General features: G+C 54.2%; 1 protein-coding gene across 5 annotated transcripts in view; it reads right to left on the reverse strand.

The window, feature by feature from the left end:
- Nucleotides 1–12,409: 12,409 nt before the first annotated feature.
- Nucleotides 12,410–16,951, reverse strand: part of ANAPC1 (anaphase promoting complex subunit 1) — a 34,178-nt gene continuing 29,636 nt past the window's right edge. For all 5 annotated transcript variants that reach the window (XM_086631933.1, XM_086631929.1, XM_086631931.1 and 2 more), the window contains exons 42-47: nt 16,215–16,353; nt 15,743–15,829; nt 15,153–15,248; nt 14,618–14,816; nt 14,003–14,137; nt 12,410–12,739 (exon numbers count right to left, since the gene is read on the reverse strand). In XM_086631933.1, coding sequence (XP_086488059.1) covers nt 12,624–12,739; nt 14,003–14,137; nt 14,618–14,816; nt 15,153–15,248; nt 15,743–15,829; nt 16,215–16,353 — 772 coding nt within the window. In that variant the 3' untranslated portion in view covers nt 12,410–12,623. The remainder of the gene's footprint in view (nt 12,740–14,002; nt 14,138–14,617; nt 14,817–15,152; nt 15,249–15,742; nt 15,830–16,214; nt 16,354–16,951) is intronic.

A 16,951-nucleotide genomic window follows, 5' to 3' on the forward strand; every position in this document is an offset into this window, starting at 1 on the left:
GCTGGCGGGAGCCCCGGGCGAGCCCTGCCCCGGCTCCGGGTTCTCCCGGCGAGCGATTCCCTCTTTTCTGAGTCATTCGAGATCACGCCACGTCTCCAGCGCGTGGGCAGCAAACTCCGCGCTCTCCGAGTGCCACGTGGCAGAGCCAGCTGTGTGGCGGCACGTGCCGGTGGTGGCACCCCTCCGGCACTCCCAGTGTCCCTTCTTCACCTCCAACATCCCTCCTGCACCCCACAGTGTCCCTTCTTCACCTCCAACATCCCTCCTGCACCCCGGCACCTCTCCGGCACTGGGAGTTGCGGGAAGTGTGTGACGCTGCTCCCAGAGCTGCCGCTCCATCCCCCAGGGACCCGGCTCCGGTGGGCATCGGGGGTGCGAGCTGGGGGGAACGGGCCATGAGCCGGGGTGTCACCGCCACCATTCTCAGTGGAGCATCGCTCCGGAGCGGTGAGCGTGCCGATGGCGCGGCTCACATGTGCCCGGCCAACAGCCCACCTGCCCTCCAGCAGCGAGCACCCAACGCCCACCCCCATGCCAAACCCTACGGAGACGCCAACGTTGAGGCTGGGCGCAGTGGCATTGGCGGCTCCGGCAAGCACCCGACACCCATCCAATGCCAAACCCTACGGAGACGCCAACGATGAGGCTTGGCGTGGTGGCATTGGCAGCGCCAGCGATGAGCGCCCAACGCCCATCCAATGCCAAACCCTACGGAGACGCCAACGATGAGGCTTGGGCGTGGTGGCATTGGCAGCGCCAGCGAGCGCCCAACGCCCATCCAATGCCAAACCCTACAGAGACGCCAACATTGAGGCCTTGGCACGGTGGCATTGGCCGGTGCCAGCCAGGCGCCCGACGCCCATCCAATGCCAAACCCTACGGAGACACCAACGTTGAGGCCTCGGCATGGTGGCATTGGCGGTGCCAGCCAGCGCCTGACGCCCATCCAATGCCAAAACCCTACGGAGACACCAACGTTTGAGGCCTTGGCGCAGGCGGCATCAGCCGGTGCCAGCGATGCGCCCAACACCCATCCAATGCCAAACCCTACAGAGACGCCAACGTTGAGACCTTGGCGTGGTGGCATTGGCAGCGCCAGCAAGCGCCCGACACCCATCCAATGCCAAACCCTACGGAGACGCCAACGTTGAGACCTTGGCGCGGGTGGTATTGGCAGCGCCAGCGAGCGCCCAACGCCCATCCAATGCCAAACCCTATGAGACGCCAACGTTGAGGCCTTGGCACGGTGGCATCGGTGGCGCACGGGAACCGGACGGCAGCAGGATGGGCTGTGGGCATTGGCGGCTCAATCGGGCGCATCCCACCTCCCATCGCCCAATTTTAGGGGGATTTTCGGCAGCCACGAGGAAAAGATGGAGAAGGGGGAAAAAAATGGGAAAGATGGAAAACGTTAAAATATGTTGAAAGCGTTGGATATGTTAAAAATATTAAAAATCTGTTGAAAATGTTGACAAGGTAGGTGTTGAAAATGTTTAAAAAGATTAAAAATCTGTTGAAAGCGCTGAAAATGTTAAAAATGTGAAGAGGAATAAAAGATATTTTGAAAATGTCAAAAATGTAGAAGCTGTTGAAAATGTTGAAAATATTACAGATATTCAAAATATCTACAAATACCTTGAAAATGTTAAAGGTTTAAAATTATTAAAAATGTTGACAATCTTAAAGATTTTAAAAATATGTTGGAAAATATTGAAAATATTAAAAATATTTTGAAAATGTCAGGAATAGTAAATATATTAAAATATTTGTAAAGTGTTGAAAATGTTGAAAAAATGAACAATATGAGAAATATAAAGACAAAAATATTTTGAAGATGTCGCTGATATTAAAGAGATGTTGAAAGTGCTACAAATATTAAGACATTAAAATATGAAACCTCTTTTGAGAAACGTTATAAAGATGGTGAAAATGGTGAAAAAAGTAAAAAGATTTTTAAATATTTAAATGGTGAAAAAATTTCCTTCCTACCAACCCCCCCTGCAGCCCTCGGCGGGAACTGCCCCCGCGCACGAACCGCAGGAAACACAAGTTTCCAAAACCGGACCCCAAAACCAGGAAATAAACCCAAAGCAGCTTTCCCCATTTTTTTTTTTCCATTGTCAAATAATATATTTTTTTTTCCATCATCAAAATAATCCTTTTTTTTCATTGTCAAAATAATTTTTTTTTCTATTGACAAAATAATTTTTTTCCCATTCTCAAATAAATTTTTTTTTCCCATTCTCAAAATATTTTTTTTTTCCCATTCCCAAAATTACATTTTATTTCTTTTTCTAAATATATATATATATTTTTAATTATAAACCCCACCTGGCTTAATTTACACACCTGTTTATAAGGATGTAGGGTACCTTGGCACTAAAAAAAAACCCTTAATGAGCTGGTTTAATTAAGACAGCACTGGAGCAGACGTTGCGATATAAGATGGGGCTGACGAAGCCACAACTTTATACAGGAATAAATGAAATTTTTCCAATATTTTTTCAGCTCATTTTTTCCCCGAGCTGCCCTTATTTCAAGTCTCTCCAGGAGAAAAATCGGTCGGAGTAGTTGTGCGTAACCAACAGCAATGGGGGAAAAAAAGAAAATAAAATCTGACAGTCTGGTACGAGTGAGGCGAACCAGGAAAACGCATCCAAAGAAGATCCCTGCGTCCCGTAAAATCGATATTATGGATCAAAAATAGGTGTGTCGGGACATGCCCTGATGGAACGCGTTGAGCGAGGAAAACGGAGGGACTCATCCAGCCCAGCACGTAAATCGATAAAAAAGCCATAAACTCTCCTATAGGAAATAAAAAAAATAATAAACAAAATGAAATAATAAAAATAAAATAAAAAAACAAAAACAAAATAATAAAATAAAATAAATAAAATAAAATAAAATAAAATAAAATAAAATAAAATAGAATAATAAAATAAAATAAAATAAAATAAATAAAATAAAATAAAATAAATAAAATAAAACAAAATAAAATAAAATAAAAGCTTGGCAGGGGCTGGGCTGGAAACTCCACGTTGCCGCCGGCAGAGAATCCCCACCTCCGGCGAGCGTTCGTTTCGGTTTCGCGGCGCAGCGAACGGCCCGGCACCGGCGCCGGCTCTTTTCCCGTTTCTCCGCATCAACCACCCACCACCGCCCGTTTTTCCGCCAGCCCCCAGACACAGGGATGCCTGGGTGCTGCCCAATGAGGGAAAATCAGGGCTTTCCCAAAGGCCACGGGGATGGGCACCCCCTCTTGCACCCATGCAGCCGCTCTGACCCCGGCAGCACCTGCGTCGGGCTCCTTCTCTGCAGGAGGACCAGGGCAGAGCAGGGCAGCGGCCAAAGCGGACGCCCCGGTGAGATGCTGCATCCCTGCACAGCCCCGCACAGCACCACCAGCAGCACCAGCAGCACCAGCAGCATCACCATCACCTGCATCACCAACACCACCTGCAGCTCCAGCATCACCAGCAGCATCGCCACCAGCATCACCACCAGCAGCACCAGAATATCAGAAGCATCAGAAGCATCAGCAGCACCACCAACACCAGCAGCACCACCAACACCAGCAGCACCAGCAACACCAGCAGCACCAGCAGCACCACCAGAATATCAGAAGCACCAGCAGCATCACCAACACCAGCACCAGAGTATCAGAAGCATCAGCAGCACCAGCAACACCAGCAGCGCCAGCACCACCAGCAGCGCCAGCACCACCAGCACCAGCACCACCATCACCAGTAGCACCACCAGCAGCACCACCACCATCACCAGTAGCACCACCACCATCAGCAGCACCACCACCAGCACCACCAGCAGCACCACCACCATCAGCAGCACCACCACCAACAGCCCCAGCAGTATCAGCAGCACCACCACCACCAGCACCACCAGCAGCAGCACCACCAGCAGCACCAGCAGCACCAGCAGCACCAGCAGAACCACCAGCAGCACCAGCACTGCCAGCACCACAGCAGCACTGCCAGCACCACAGCAGCACCACCAGCCCAAGCAGCCGCGCTTGCCGCTGACTCATTTTTGGCCAGTGAGCCCACGCGAGGCCCAGCACCTCCCGCCGCTCCGTGGGTTGGGTTTTTTTTTTTTCCCCTTTTCTTCTTCTTCGTCAAACAGGCGCCAATTTACCAAAACCCTTCGTCACGTGGCCGCGACACGGCGGCTCTGCTTTCATTTACTGGAACTCGAAAAAACACAAGTTTCCAGCAGCCGAGCCGGGCCCCTGGCACTCTCGGAGGGTCCTGGACTGGGAGCTCCTGGCAGTGCCCGCAGCCCCCTCCCCGGCACCGCGGCTTGGACCGGCCACCCAGGTAAGGAGCTGCTGCGCGGGTGGGGTCCCCATCTGAGTGGTCCCCATCCCAGTCTTGGTGCCTTTCGGGGTGCAGCGGGCACCCCAAGGTGCCCATCCCGAAGCCGTGCCGCCCGCCCCACGGAGACGCTCACCCGAATCGCGGCTCCGTCCCCGCGCCCTCCGGAGCCAGCGCCTGCGACGGGGAGAGAAAACGCCAACGTCACTTATTTCCCACCGTTAGGTGATGGTGACCAAAATAATTGGGAGGGGAAATAAAAACCCACCCCGACCCCCCGCCCCGGGCTCTGCTCGTCCTCACTCACCCGCCGCTGCCTCGTCCAGCCGCGGGTCTCCGAGCTCCGCCGGGCAGCCCGCCTCCACGATCCCCCCGGTGGGAAAAACGGCCTTTTTTTATCATTTATGCTGGTTGGAAAAAATCCCTTCTTCTGTTTCAGCCACGGGCTGGGGGAATGCCTGCGGAGGAACGAGATCCTCGTTAGCCCGACGGGAATGCCCGACGCGGGACTCTGCTTCACCCCCTCGCTTCCCGGGTTCTGCCGGCACCGTTTTGTGCCGTAGGGTGGAAATCTCCCGGGGCAGGATGCTTTGTCCCAGGGATTCACCCCTGCGCTTCCCCTTTTAGGGCGTTTTGGGGTTTGAGATCTACTTCTCTGGGAAAAAGCCGCAGCCCAAACCCGCGCGGTTTCTGCGTGAACGCCGTTATCGCGTAATATTTCAGCATTACTGGAAATAACGGCGGGAATGCCGGGGAAACCGAGGAAAGCCGGGCTGCAGCATCCTCCCGGGGCTGCCGGAGCAGTCCGCACCGGGCAGGAGCCGGCACGTGTCCTCGGGGTGGATAAAAAATCCATTGGCCGGAGCAAATTGCAGCTTCCCAAGTGCAGGTGCACCCTCCCGTACCAAACCTCCAGCGTGGCCGTTTCCATGGATCCCTCACACCTCCTGGACCGTAACGAATCCATCAGCCGTCCCACCCAGCCTCTCCTCGCCGCAGCTCCCAGCCCGGGATGGGATGTGCTGGTGGGTTTATACGGCCCCGTCACCCCCCGCCGAGGCGCGGGGCCGGGAGAGTTTTCCCACGGCCGACGGGAGCTCCTGCTTCCCTCGAAGCGGCCGCTGGACCCCTCGGGAAAGGCTCGGGGGGGGGAGTTTCTCATCGGAAAGGGCCTTTGCTGGGAAAGGTCTCGTTTCCCAGGGCTCGCAGCCAAAGCCACTGGGATGGCGGTGGCGGCAGGAGGGGACTGGGGAGGAGATGAGACTCAGACACCAAAATCCACTGTCCCGGGGGAGTGGGAGGCTCTGCCGAGTGGCCCCCGACTCTCCGGGTGACGCACCCCCAGCCTGAGATGCTCTTCCTGCCGGGAAGCTCACTGGGTTTTCCCCCCATCCATCATCAGACGGGCTAAAAAAAGCCGTGCCCTCTGCGCAGACCTCGTGGGAAAGGCTCTGGGCTGCCGCGCGGGCGCTGGAAACCGCCCCCATTCCGCAGGGAACGGCTCCGGCACGCACCCATCCGGGCTACTCGCCCCGCTCCCAGCCCTTTCCCTCTGCCCCGCTGCGGGGTGGCGGCCGGGTACCCCGCTCGTGTCCCACCCTTTGGGTTTTTCCCACTAAATCTCTGTTTTGCACCGTTTCGGCGTGGCGGGCAGGAGGGTTCTGACGCGTTTGAAGAAAACAAGCGACCCGAAAAGGGCTTCCCGGCAGGTCGGGGCTGCCTGAGTCAGCCGGAGCGCCGGGATGAGTCAGCCGCCGCCGCCACGATCAGCCTTTCGCAAATTCACGTTCATCAAAAAAAAAAAACAGGTTGGTGGCACCGGAGTGGCTGCAGCAGCGGCTTGGGACCAGCAGTGCCGGGCACCCTGTGGCCGTGCCACCCCGCCAGGGCTCCGCCGAGCATCCCGCGGAGCATCCGCAACCCGGACCCTCGATGCCTCCAGGTGTCCCCCAGCATCCCCAGTGCTCGCTGGTGGCTCTAACCCTTCCAGCGCTGCCACCACCAGCTCCTAACCTCAAGTTCGCTGCGGTCGCTTCGGTGCAGCCGCAGCGCCGGGGCGAACCCGCCGCCAGCCGTGCCCGAGGGATCGCCAGCGCCCGTGGGCCAGGGAAAAACACCAAAACACCCAATCGCCAGCCCCTTCGTGTTCTCCTCCGTGGCTTTCACCGGTTTCTCACGGCCTGAGCCGAGAGGGGAGCGGGGCGAGGGTCCGGCACATCGTCCCTCCTCCCGAATTCTTTCCGTGGGAGCCCGGTGCTGGAAGCGACGCGCTGTTCCGTGGCCAACTTGGCTGGTTCTCGAGGGATTATGAGCCCCCAAGGGAAGCCAGGAGCTGCGGAGAGCTGGAGGCGGCGGAGCCCGACGTCGGCTGCTCGGCACCAGCATCAGGGATGGTGGGAGAAACAACCCCATGAGCATCCCACGGGCAGGAGGAAGCGGAGGGGGAGGAGGGCCAGGACACACGCACACTGTCGGAAAACTCTCGTCCCGCTCCCCTCCCACCTCCTTCCCCCCAAATATCACAACAAAACCAGAAAAGGTACTGGTTGCCATTAGCAGCTCCCTGGAAAAAGCTGGTTTGCTGGCCTGGCTGCAAAATCCAGTTTGCCAGAAAGCCTGGCCCTCACCAGCCCGTGCCCGCCCACTCCGCGGAAAGACGGAGTTTTCTGCGGGAAGTGGCGTATAGGGTGGTTTTTGATAAAGTTTTTGTCATCGTCCAAAAAATAATATCCAATTTTCCTTCTGAAAAGAAAATAAGAAGCCCCGAAGGGGTGGAAACCTGGGTGAAAAACCCCAGGTGGCACAGGGAAGAGGGTGGCATGAGCCAGTGTCAGCCACTCAGGGAAACCTCTGGATTCGTGGAGCTCCGGCCTTTGCAGCGTCGTGGGATGGGGAGGAAAAATAACAGCCTGAGAAGAAAATGAGTGGAAAAAAAAAGAAAAAAAAGAAAACCAAACCTGGAAATGTTGCCCTGGCTTTGTTTTTCTGCCAAACCCCACAGCAAGGGAGCAGGGTGCCAGGGCAGCACCTTGGAGGGAGCTGCAGCAAGAGGTTTGGCTTTATCTCTTCTTTTTGGCACTGGTGGGTGTGTTTTTGGAGCACGAAGCCCTGCAGATGAATCCTTCTGAGCTGGATCTTCCCGGTGGGACCGAGCGCCCGGCGGTGCCGCAGGGATGCTCGGTCCCAGCTGCCACCGCGCTCCGGGGAGATGCAGTTCCCAAGGGACCACGTGCCATGAGATGCCACCGGCTGCATCATCTGTGGGGTTCAGCTGCAGAAATCAGCACGGGCAAGAGCGACGACCCCGAAACGTCCCAGCAGCCAGCTGGGATGCCGCGGCACAGCCGGGATGCCGCGGGCCGGCCGCTTTGCCGGGCATGCCGGCACCTGCCTTCCCCGCGGAGCGAAAAAAACAAGTCGCTAAGTCACAGCAAAACCATGAAAGCAAAACCACAGAGCCCCAAAGTGCCTCTGAGTCACTCCCCCGGCCGCCGCCGCGGCCCCACAGCCCTCCAAACTCGCCGCCACCTGCAGCCGGCCCCGAGCTGAGCCACGCTTGGCCCGCCGCCGCGGCATGGCACGGCATGGCACGGCCCCCACAGGGCTGCCACACGGGTGGCAGCGAAGCCCCTGGGGCACGGGCAGCAATCGCCGTCTCCCGGATGGAATAGCAGAGGATGGAGAAGAGCGGTGGTGACCGGTCGCACCGGCTCAGCATCCTTCGCCGAGCCAAAACCCACCCAGCAGCCCCCGCTCGCCGGCACGGCTTCGCAGCCAAAACACTTTCTTCCCCTCTTTCCTGTAAAACAGCCCGTATTTTTTTTTTTTTTGTTATTATTATTTTAAATCGCGAAAAATACTCATTTGAAACGTGAATGGAGATGAAACGTTCGCAGAAAGTGCTCCCGGGATTAGTCACCGGTTGTAACATCTCTGTTTACATGAGTCATGGAGGTCGGCCCGCGCGGCTCAAATTAAATCCCCGCCGGGTTTTCGGTTTTTGGGCTGTCCTCGGGAGACCTTTCGGTAACTTTTCTCCAGTTCTGAGCAGAGCTGGCAGCTGCCTCCCGGCACACGTGCTCACCAAAACACCGGCGGTCGCGGCTGCGACGGCTTTGCCGTGCGATTCCGCGGCAGCCGGGGCCAGGGGCGATGCTGGGAGGGCAGGATTCGGCCCCGCTAACCAAATAATTTCCCCTTTTTGTGCCAAGGATGGAAGAGGGAGCGAGGTGGGAGGTAGCGGTGGGGTGATGGATGGGCAGGATGCAGCCGGAGGATGGCGGGGGCCAAACCGGTGGCACCGGGCCCCGGCGGCGGCGGTGATGCCGACAGAGGTCACTGTTGCCGAAAAACTCCGCGCCCCAGTCAAAAAAGGGAACTTGGTGGGGAAGGCGGCCATGGGGCCTGGGTTTGAAGAGGCGCCGTGCTCCAGTGGCCACCATGCCGGGGACCTGTGTCCCCACTGCCGGGGGCGAAGCCGCGGGGCAACCGAGCCGGCACGGTGGTCCACGGGATGGGCTGGAGAAGCCACGTTCTCCCCCATGGCCGCATCGGGGACCTCCGAGGGCACCGACTGAATGAGATTAAAAGTGAAAAAAAAAGAACAAAGAGGGAAGGGAAGAGTCGCTGCGTGGGGCTGGAGAGGGAACGTGCTGCCATGGGACGTGCCCGAGGCCGGAAGCCGAGCGATGGAAGGGGCAGAGGGGGAACCCCTGGGCTCTGAAATCCACCCCGTTCCAGGACAGCTGTAGGGAATCAGGAGTAGACCCCAAGCAAGTGCGGTTTGGGATGCATTGGATGGATGTATTTGTTTCCCATGGCAAAAAAAGGGCAGGAGCTGGGCGGTGGGACCCCGGGGGTGGCAGGAGGACGCCTCTCCGCCACCTTCCCTCGCCCGGAGCCTGCAGGAGACCGAGCAAAGAGCTCGCGAGCGCAGCGTAAAAATAAAACCCCAGAAAGGTGACTAAGCACTCCGGGTACCGAGGCGTGACGCCAGAGCAGCCCCAGCCCCCGTCCCCGGCTGTGCCAGGCTCCCGCCAGGAGCTGCCGCCCGCAGTCATCCGGGCACAGGACCCCGGCGTGGGAGGGAGAGCTCCAGGGGTGCTGCTGAGGGGTGGCAGAGAGCTTTTCCATGGCCCATCTCCCCCCCTCATCCCCAAGCAGCTCTGCCCAAAGTCCCCCAAGGTGTCAAGGAACCCTGGACCCCCCTAGGCTGGGGCTTGCCGGGGGGCTGCATGGCATCCTCTTGCCAGCGGGGTGCTCGCCCACCCACAGCAGGGGCAAGTGGGAGCCTGCAAGGGAGCTGGGGGGGGGGGCTTTGAGGTGCTGGGATGGTGGGTGCTGCAGGGGGGGACCCCTCTTAGCCAGGCAGAGCAGGGGTCCCCGCGTGCTGAGCCTGCCCCTGCCTCATCCCCCCCAAAGCCTTCCCCCACCCCACCCCTCCCCAAGCTGAGCCCCCCCAGCCTGGGGGGCAGCACACCCTCCACGGGTGCTCCGGGACCCGCAGCGGGATGAGGCAAAGCCCGGAGCCCCCCCAGCAGCCAGCGCTCGCCCTTCCAACCCGGAAAATTTAAAACGCCCACCCCGTGCCGAGGGCGGGAGCCGGGCGCCGAGCCACGCGCAGCTGCGCAAAATCTATCGCAAATATATATATATATTTTTTTTTTTTTTGGCAATTCACAGCCAGCAGCCGAAGCAAACGGCTCGCAAAAGCCTCTCCCGTGGCAGCGAGCAGCACCTTACCCTGGCAGGCCGGGGGGTCCGCGGGGTGGCGGGGGGCTCCACGCGGGAATGGCAGAGCCGGGTGCCGTTGGTAACGGGCGCCGGGCACCCCGAGCCGAAACTCCCCCGCCGCTCTGCCCACATCATTGGTCCAGGTCGCGGCGGCGGCTGCTTTCAAATTCTGTTAAAACTTAAAAAGGAAACAGGAAGCCTCTCGGCTCCCGCTGGGTGCAGCTCGAGCGGCTCGCACCCGCGCTCGCACACGCACCCGCGCGCTCTCCCTTCCCACCGCCGAGGCCGAAGGCACGGCAGGAGGGTGCTGGCCAGCTGGCAGAGCCACGTCCCGCTCCCGGCGTCGGGTTGGAGCCACGAGCATCCAAGCCTGGCGAGATGCTTCCTCCAGCCCCGGGGAAGCCGTGTTTTTGCACCTCCTTGCAGGGGTTTGCTCAAAGCCTGCTCTGCTTTTCCGTTTGGTTTGTGGCCAAACGCAGCTGGGTCCTTCCAGCCCGCCGGGAGCTCCTGGACCACGGACCTCCAAAACTCCTCGGAACGTAGGACAAAACCCTCTTTTGTTCAGCAGGAGAGCAAGAGGCGTTTGCACACCTTCAGTTCAGGTTTCTCAGCTTTTCACTCAACACAGGGCAAAAAAAGTAAGAGACAAACCCCCACAAGTCCTTCCATGTTTGTGGTAGAGGCTTTAGGAGGCTAAAAAAAAACCCCAAAAACGTTTGTCCTCATAAAAGTCCTGGGTGAGAGCAGGAGGAAGCAGAGTTTCTTTCACTTTGGGAAGTGAGTGCTTAGTGCTTCACATTTCTCCAACAACTCCCCCAAGCTGCGACCGAAGGAGGAGTTCCGCACCCCGGCACCCACCACGCACCCATCCCCAGGAAGGAGCAGCCAAGAGCTCACCACCCAAGGGGGGGGTTTCCATACTTGTTAAACGGGTTTATTTAATTCAACACAAAGAAGGTTTGTTTGGTTTGTGTTTATTTTTTTAAAAAACCTAAACCTGAACTGTCTCTGGGCTCCATGTTTCAGAGAAGCACTGCAAGGAGCTCCCATTCCTTTCCAAAATCTCCAGCGCAAATCTGTCTCCGTGTCCTGGAGGCATCTTCCCTCAGGACACATCCGATTTCCTCTTGCCCTCACCCTCCAGAGCTACAGCTCCAAAGCAGCTGCCTTCCAGCTCTTTGTCCATCGTGTTGGATAAAGACTTAACCCCTCTGAAACGAAATGCTGACTTTCCTACGTGGGTGCTCAAGGAAATTAGATCAACTTCTGAACAGCTTATAAAAAAAAAATCTGGAGGGGGATAAGATTTGTGAGGGGCTCCACATGGTTGCCACTCAGGTCCTTGTTCAGTACATCTTAAGCCACTGAAAACGTTGGACACGTTCTTTTTAACAATGTTTAGAAGGTCTGTAAGATTTCTCTACTTTTGCTTTCTTCATTATCGCTCCGAGTTGTCTCCCTCCATCCATACGTCCCCTCCCTAAAATCCTTTGGCTCCTCTACTTGAAAACAAAAGGGGACCAAGATCAGCACAAGTCCCACAGAATAAGATCAAATTTTCAACTTTGGAACAAAGGGAGTCCAGCAGCTTGGCTCTGGCTGCTTTTTTAGTAGTAATCATTCAACCTCTGGCTGCTTTTATTGGAGTAACTCCACCTGGTTTATGAAAAATTAAGTGCCTGGCCTGCCCAGAACAAACACAGAACCAGCCACGCTCCAAGTTCACCGCTCTGAGGAAGCACCTAAGGCAGCGTAGCAGAGCTGAAGGAAACACAAACGAGTGCCCAATTATTTAAATTGCCTGTAAGCAGTTTCAGTTCTTGCCCAGACATACCGTACCGTGGCGGTGGCAGGTGTTTTCTCAGCAGCCACTGACTAATTGCAGAACAAAGATTAGAAAAGAAAAGAAAAAAAAAAAAAAAAAGATGTAAACAGTGCAGGAGGGAGTCTGTCGCCGGCGAGTCGGAGCAGAGCAATTTACACGTACGGAGCGCGATCGCTTCTGGAGGAGAGATGCACAAAACATGGCATGAGTGAGACTGAAAGATGATGCCAGCTCTTGAAAAGCGTGCTTGGCACGACGTGAGCGGCACGGCAGGTGGTTTTGCTTTGCCTTCCAGCCTCAGACCCAAGAGGAAAAGCAAGTTTGGAGTCTTCTGGGCTGCCTATCTCCCAAAATCTACAGTGCTTTGTGGAAGCGGATTTAGATACACCACAAACAAAGAAGTTAACAAAAACAAGGAAACCGTACCGCTCCCAGCTGAGGTCTTTCCAGAATCCACCACAGAAAGACATATTTGTAGACAATCCTTAGTTACAAAAGTAAATTTATTATTAGTTCACTTTTACAACTTTTCTTTTTTTACCATTCACTGTAACAATTTATAAATAACTCCTGGTCGCAGTCACCACACCTGGGGCCGAGGTTGAAGCTTACGTTGTTTGAGAAGTTACCAAGTCGAGCACGTTTTACCTGGATGGTTTTGAAAAGCATGAAATGACACACGGTGGGCTCCGTAACCACCCGTGGAACGACGGCTGCGGCACTCCGTGCCAGCGTGCCTACAGCACCATGGACTGTGGGTTTCTAAGCAACAGAGGAGCGAGCCTCAGCAGCGCACGCACCGGCATATTCAACTGCTTGAACTTCAACAGCAGCTCCGAGAAGTTGGTGCTTCCTAAAGAGGTTAAGGAAAGAAAGAAAATGAGCACGTGCCGGTGCGCCGCTTGCCCAACACAAGAACTGTCACTAGAGGAAGGAGAGCCAGCTGGCACGCGGGGTGTATCTCTGGAGACCTGCTCACTGCTCTTCACTTTGTTGTGATGCTGGTTAAAAAGTAAATTTTTACATTAGAACTTCAAAAAAAAAATCTCACATTCAATTAATGTGGCGAGAACTCCCAGAACAGAGGTGTGTAACACGCAGAGAGGACACAAAAAAAACAAGGATTAGGGGCAATGGATTTAAACTGAAAGAGGGCAGATTTAGGTTAGATATAAGAAAGAAGTTCTTTACATTGAGGGTGGTGAGGCACTGGAACAGGTTGCCCAGAGAAGCTGAGGATGCCCCATCCCTGGAAGTGTTCAAGGCCAGGTTGGATGAGGCTTTGGGCAACCTGGTGTAGTGGAGGGTGTCCCTGCCCATGGCAGGGGGGTTGGAACTGGATGATCTTTGAGGTCCCGTCCAACCCAAACCATTCTATGATTCTATGATTTCCATAAAGGTCTTTTGACCTCATCGGATACTCAGGCACCTGATCAGAAAATGCCCAAGACACACCAGTCCATAAGCTCAGGGTGCCAACACCTGCACAGGACTTGGGCTGGGGGCTGTGGCCTTTGTGGAGCCTTCAGCAACACATTCCTCCCACCACTGAGGTGGTGACATCCATGTCACGCCCCTAAGCAAGCCACAGAGCTCCTCAAATCAAAGTCCAGCTGCGTTTCTTTAGCACCCTGGGAAACCTCAGGCAGGCAGAGGACTGGTACATCCCCAGGCTGGGCTGACGGAAGGCAAGAGAAAAGTGAAAGGGCCCAGAATTTCCCTGGATCCCAAACAGGGAAAGATCACCTGGAAAAGCAGGTGATCACTCTGACTAAGTACTTATAAGAAAGAGATTTAAATATTTGGGATACGACTAGCCCAGCAAAAAGAGTATTTTCCCTATTACAGCCTGTCTTATCTGGTCCTGCTGCCTGTGAGAACATCACTGCCTGCAGGTCAGGAGAAAGCCAAGACTTCTTCAGTGCTGCATAAAGTCTCTACCTTTTATGTCCAGATTCGAGACAACTAACAAAGGACAGAAATTGATGGAACAGCTTTTGGAGGAAATGCACACTGCCGTATCATTTACAGGACATATTCCCTTTAGCATGCAAGGCCAAAGCCAGGAGCGTGCGCCCACGCAAGCTCGGAGTGCTGGACTGCACTCCAGCCCTACCTTCCAAGCCTCCAGCTGCCAGCTGACCCGGTGTTGGGACAGAGTGGTAAATAAGGAAGCAAGCCAGCATGCTCAGCTGAGATTCCTCCGTGGGCTGCCCGCTCAGGTAGGAATGGAGAGAGACGTCCCCTCCAGCTGTAACACACAAGACACTCTGATGGAATTTAGGGAGCGTTTGTGGGAGGAAACAGAAAGGCAAGACAACAGCATTTCCACAGAAAAAGCCAGCTGAAAAATCTCCATCTCCCCACAGAAGGTGGGCTCGGGGTTTGCTTGCAAACCTCCTTCCTTCTGCCACGGCCACCCTACGCCCTGTTGGCCGCTGTGGTCACCCCTCGCTTTTGCTCCTGGAAAATTCTCCCAGTGCGTTATTAGGAAAGCATTTTCTCTGGGAAAACCTCCCACGTTAACTGAACTTCCCACCAATGCAGTCAAACATAATTCTTCAGTGAACGTTTCACGCCAAACGCACTAAACTGATGCTAATGTGCAAATGCCTTCCCTTCAGGTACCATTTTCCAGTACTTTGGAAGCAAAAGTCGACCCGGAGCAGTAAGGCGACAAGAACGCTAAATTGTGATCACGGCTGCAGGATTAAAGTTATCTTCTCCATACCTTGGAGCCACTGATCCAAAGCGTTATCGATAGTGCACTTCATCACGGGCAGAAATTCAGAGTTCATGAAGAGTCCTCGGTTTGGATTCCTGCTCATCCTCTCCTGGTGACTTCTGGAACTGAAAAATTCTAACACCAGCTTTATCTGCCACAGCTCAAACGTCTCGGACATTTCTCTTCTCTCTAATCTCCTCACAGCCTAGAGGGGAAACACAAAGTGACTGTGAGAACGTGAACTGGAGAAGGAAAGAGACGTTGCTGCCAGAAACATGAATCCCCAAACCCCACCTTGCCAGGGGCTGCTCTTCCCAGCCCCGACTGGGAAAAACTGCCAGCTAACGCTTCTCGTGCAATTTCAGTTCCCATTACCTTAGGCTTTTCCAAATGGCTTTTAAAATCCCTGCTATCTCCCCGTGAGCTCACTGATCCGTCTCCCCTTCTTCCTTTCTGTCCTCTACAAAAGCGCGCGCGACGACCAACGCTCTTTGCCAAAGCGTCGCTTTCAAACAGAAAAAAAAAAAAGTGTTTGCTCCACCTGGTCTATCGCTATGTACGTGGGCAGCATCTCTGGATTCTCCTGGGTCACACACTCGTAAAGAATCGAAGAGAAAAGATCCAGGATTTCCTGTTTCTGAGAAAAGACACATGTTTAACAAAGCAGACTGCTAGGGACAATTTATTTAGGTTCTTGCATTGCTCACGTTTGCTTCCATTAGAGTTAACCCACGCACTGACACTGGGAGTATATTTCACTCCCTCCCTTAAGTCATTTTGTGCAAAGTCCAGCACAAAACACCCTAACCCTTCTGCAGTGGCTCCACCTAAATGCTTCAGGACACTGAACAGGGCTCTAGGTATTTGTCAAACACGTCCTGCAATGAGTACAACTGGTGTAGACAACTAGCAGCCACTGATGTAACCAGTAGGAAAAAAAACCCAAACAAAACCAACACAAAGCCTAGGATCAACGCTGTTTTACAGCTTCGTGTTACGAAACTTCCCTTAGAATATTCCCTGCCCCACTACCCGAGGAACTGAATTCTGGTCCTCAGTTTAACGAAGGATTTTCCCACCTTTTATTCATGCAAGCAAGAAATCACGCTAGTCCACACCTAGGTGTCATACCTGGCCCATGTTCACAGTTGGTTTGCAGAAATAATCAGCGAATGAAAACAGAGCAGGATCAGAAGTGAAAGCTGAAATTGCTTCTGGCTAAAAAACAGATTAAGACACGCTCTTAAAGTTAACTTTTTGGTTTTATTGCACAAATGTAAAAGCAATTTATACCCAACCCTTCCTTCCCCAGCAGGCAAATGAGAAGATTGTACCCTACATAAAGCACATCACGGGCAAAACGTGTCCCATGCTTTCGTCTGCCCACGACAAACACGCATTCACGTAGCTGCTCTTAGCGTAAGCTCATCGCATGCCCTGGGAAAGCCACCAGACTTCCTTTCCCTCAAGCAAGGCAAGTAACTGCAGTACTCATCACCAGGTGGCAGAGCTAGGTGCTGGAGATAAGTACCACAGCACGACTGTCCTTCCCTCAGCCCGTCTAGAGGCAGCGTTCCTGGCAGGAAAAGTTTGGGAGCGATACCTTGAACGCCCGAGCTTCAGAGTTTCGGTGGGTAACGGTCTGCGCTAAGAGACTGCGCCAGCCCATCGGGTCCTCCTTGTAGGAGAGCTGCCCAGCTCTCAGCTTCACGTACAAGACTCCACCCTTTGAAAGAATTGATCTGAAATAACAACAGTTGTTTGGTTTAAATCAATACACAACGAGGCAGACCTGCAAAGGAGCCGTGAACTCCCAACAGTTCAGATATGGCAACATCCCCATTTAGGCTTTGTCCTGAATATTTAGACCCTGCTCCATTTGGGTGTACACGGAAGTCTTGGTATCTTCAGGGCAGGCTGCTATCAAACAGGGATGTGCTGGCAGGTGATGGTGATGAAAAAGGGATGAGCCCTACAGATATAAGGAATATAGCTTCCTGAAGCCATTGCAGGCTCTTGTTAGACTCTTCAAGGATGAGCTCCCAGCACCAAGAAAGACCATGCAAGTTGGTATCCACAGCTTTAAAGGCATCCTCCTGATGGTCCTTTCTCAATGTAAAAAAAAAAAACAAACCCAAAACCCACAAACCAGAACAACAAAACCCCACTATTCCTGACCAAGCCTACAAACAGAAGCGTGCAGCAGTTCGAAGTTACACTATTGCAAAGCAGCTGCGTGTTTACCTGATTCAGAGTATCAGTTGCACCATTAACCATAGGCACTGGGCATCCTTAAAATAACTAAATTATCTGTACTGAAACCGACTGCTTAGCATAACA

Source organism: Tauraco erythrolophus, chromosome 2 (genome assembly GCF_009769465.1).
Source record: "Tauraco erythrolophus isolate bTauEry1 chromosome 2, bTauEry1.pri, whole genome shotgun sequence".
In the NCBI taxonomy this organism is placed as follows: Eukaryota; Metazoa; Chordata; class Aves; order Musophagiformes; family Musophagidae; genus Tauraco; species Tauraco erythrolophus.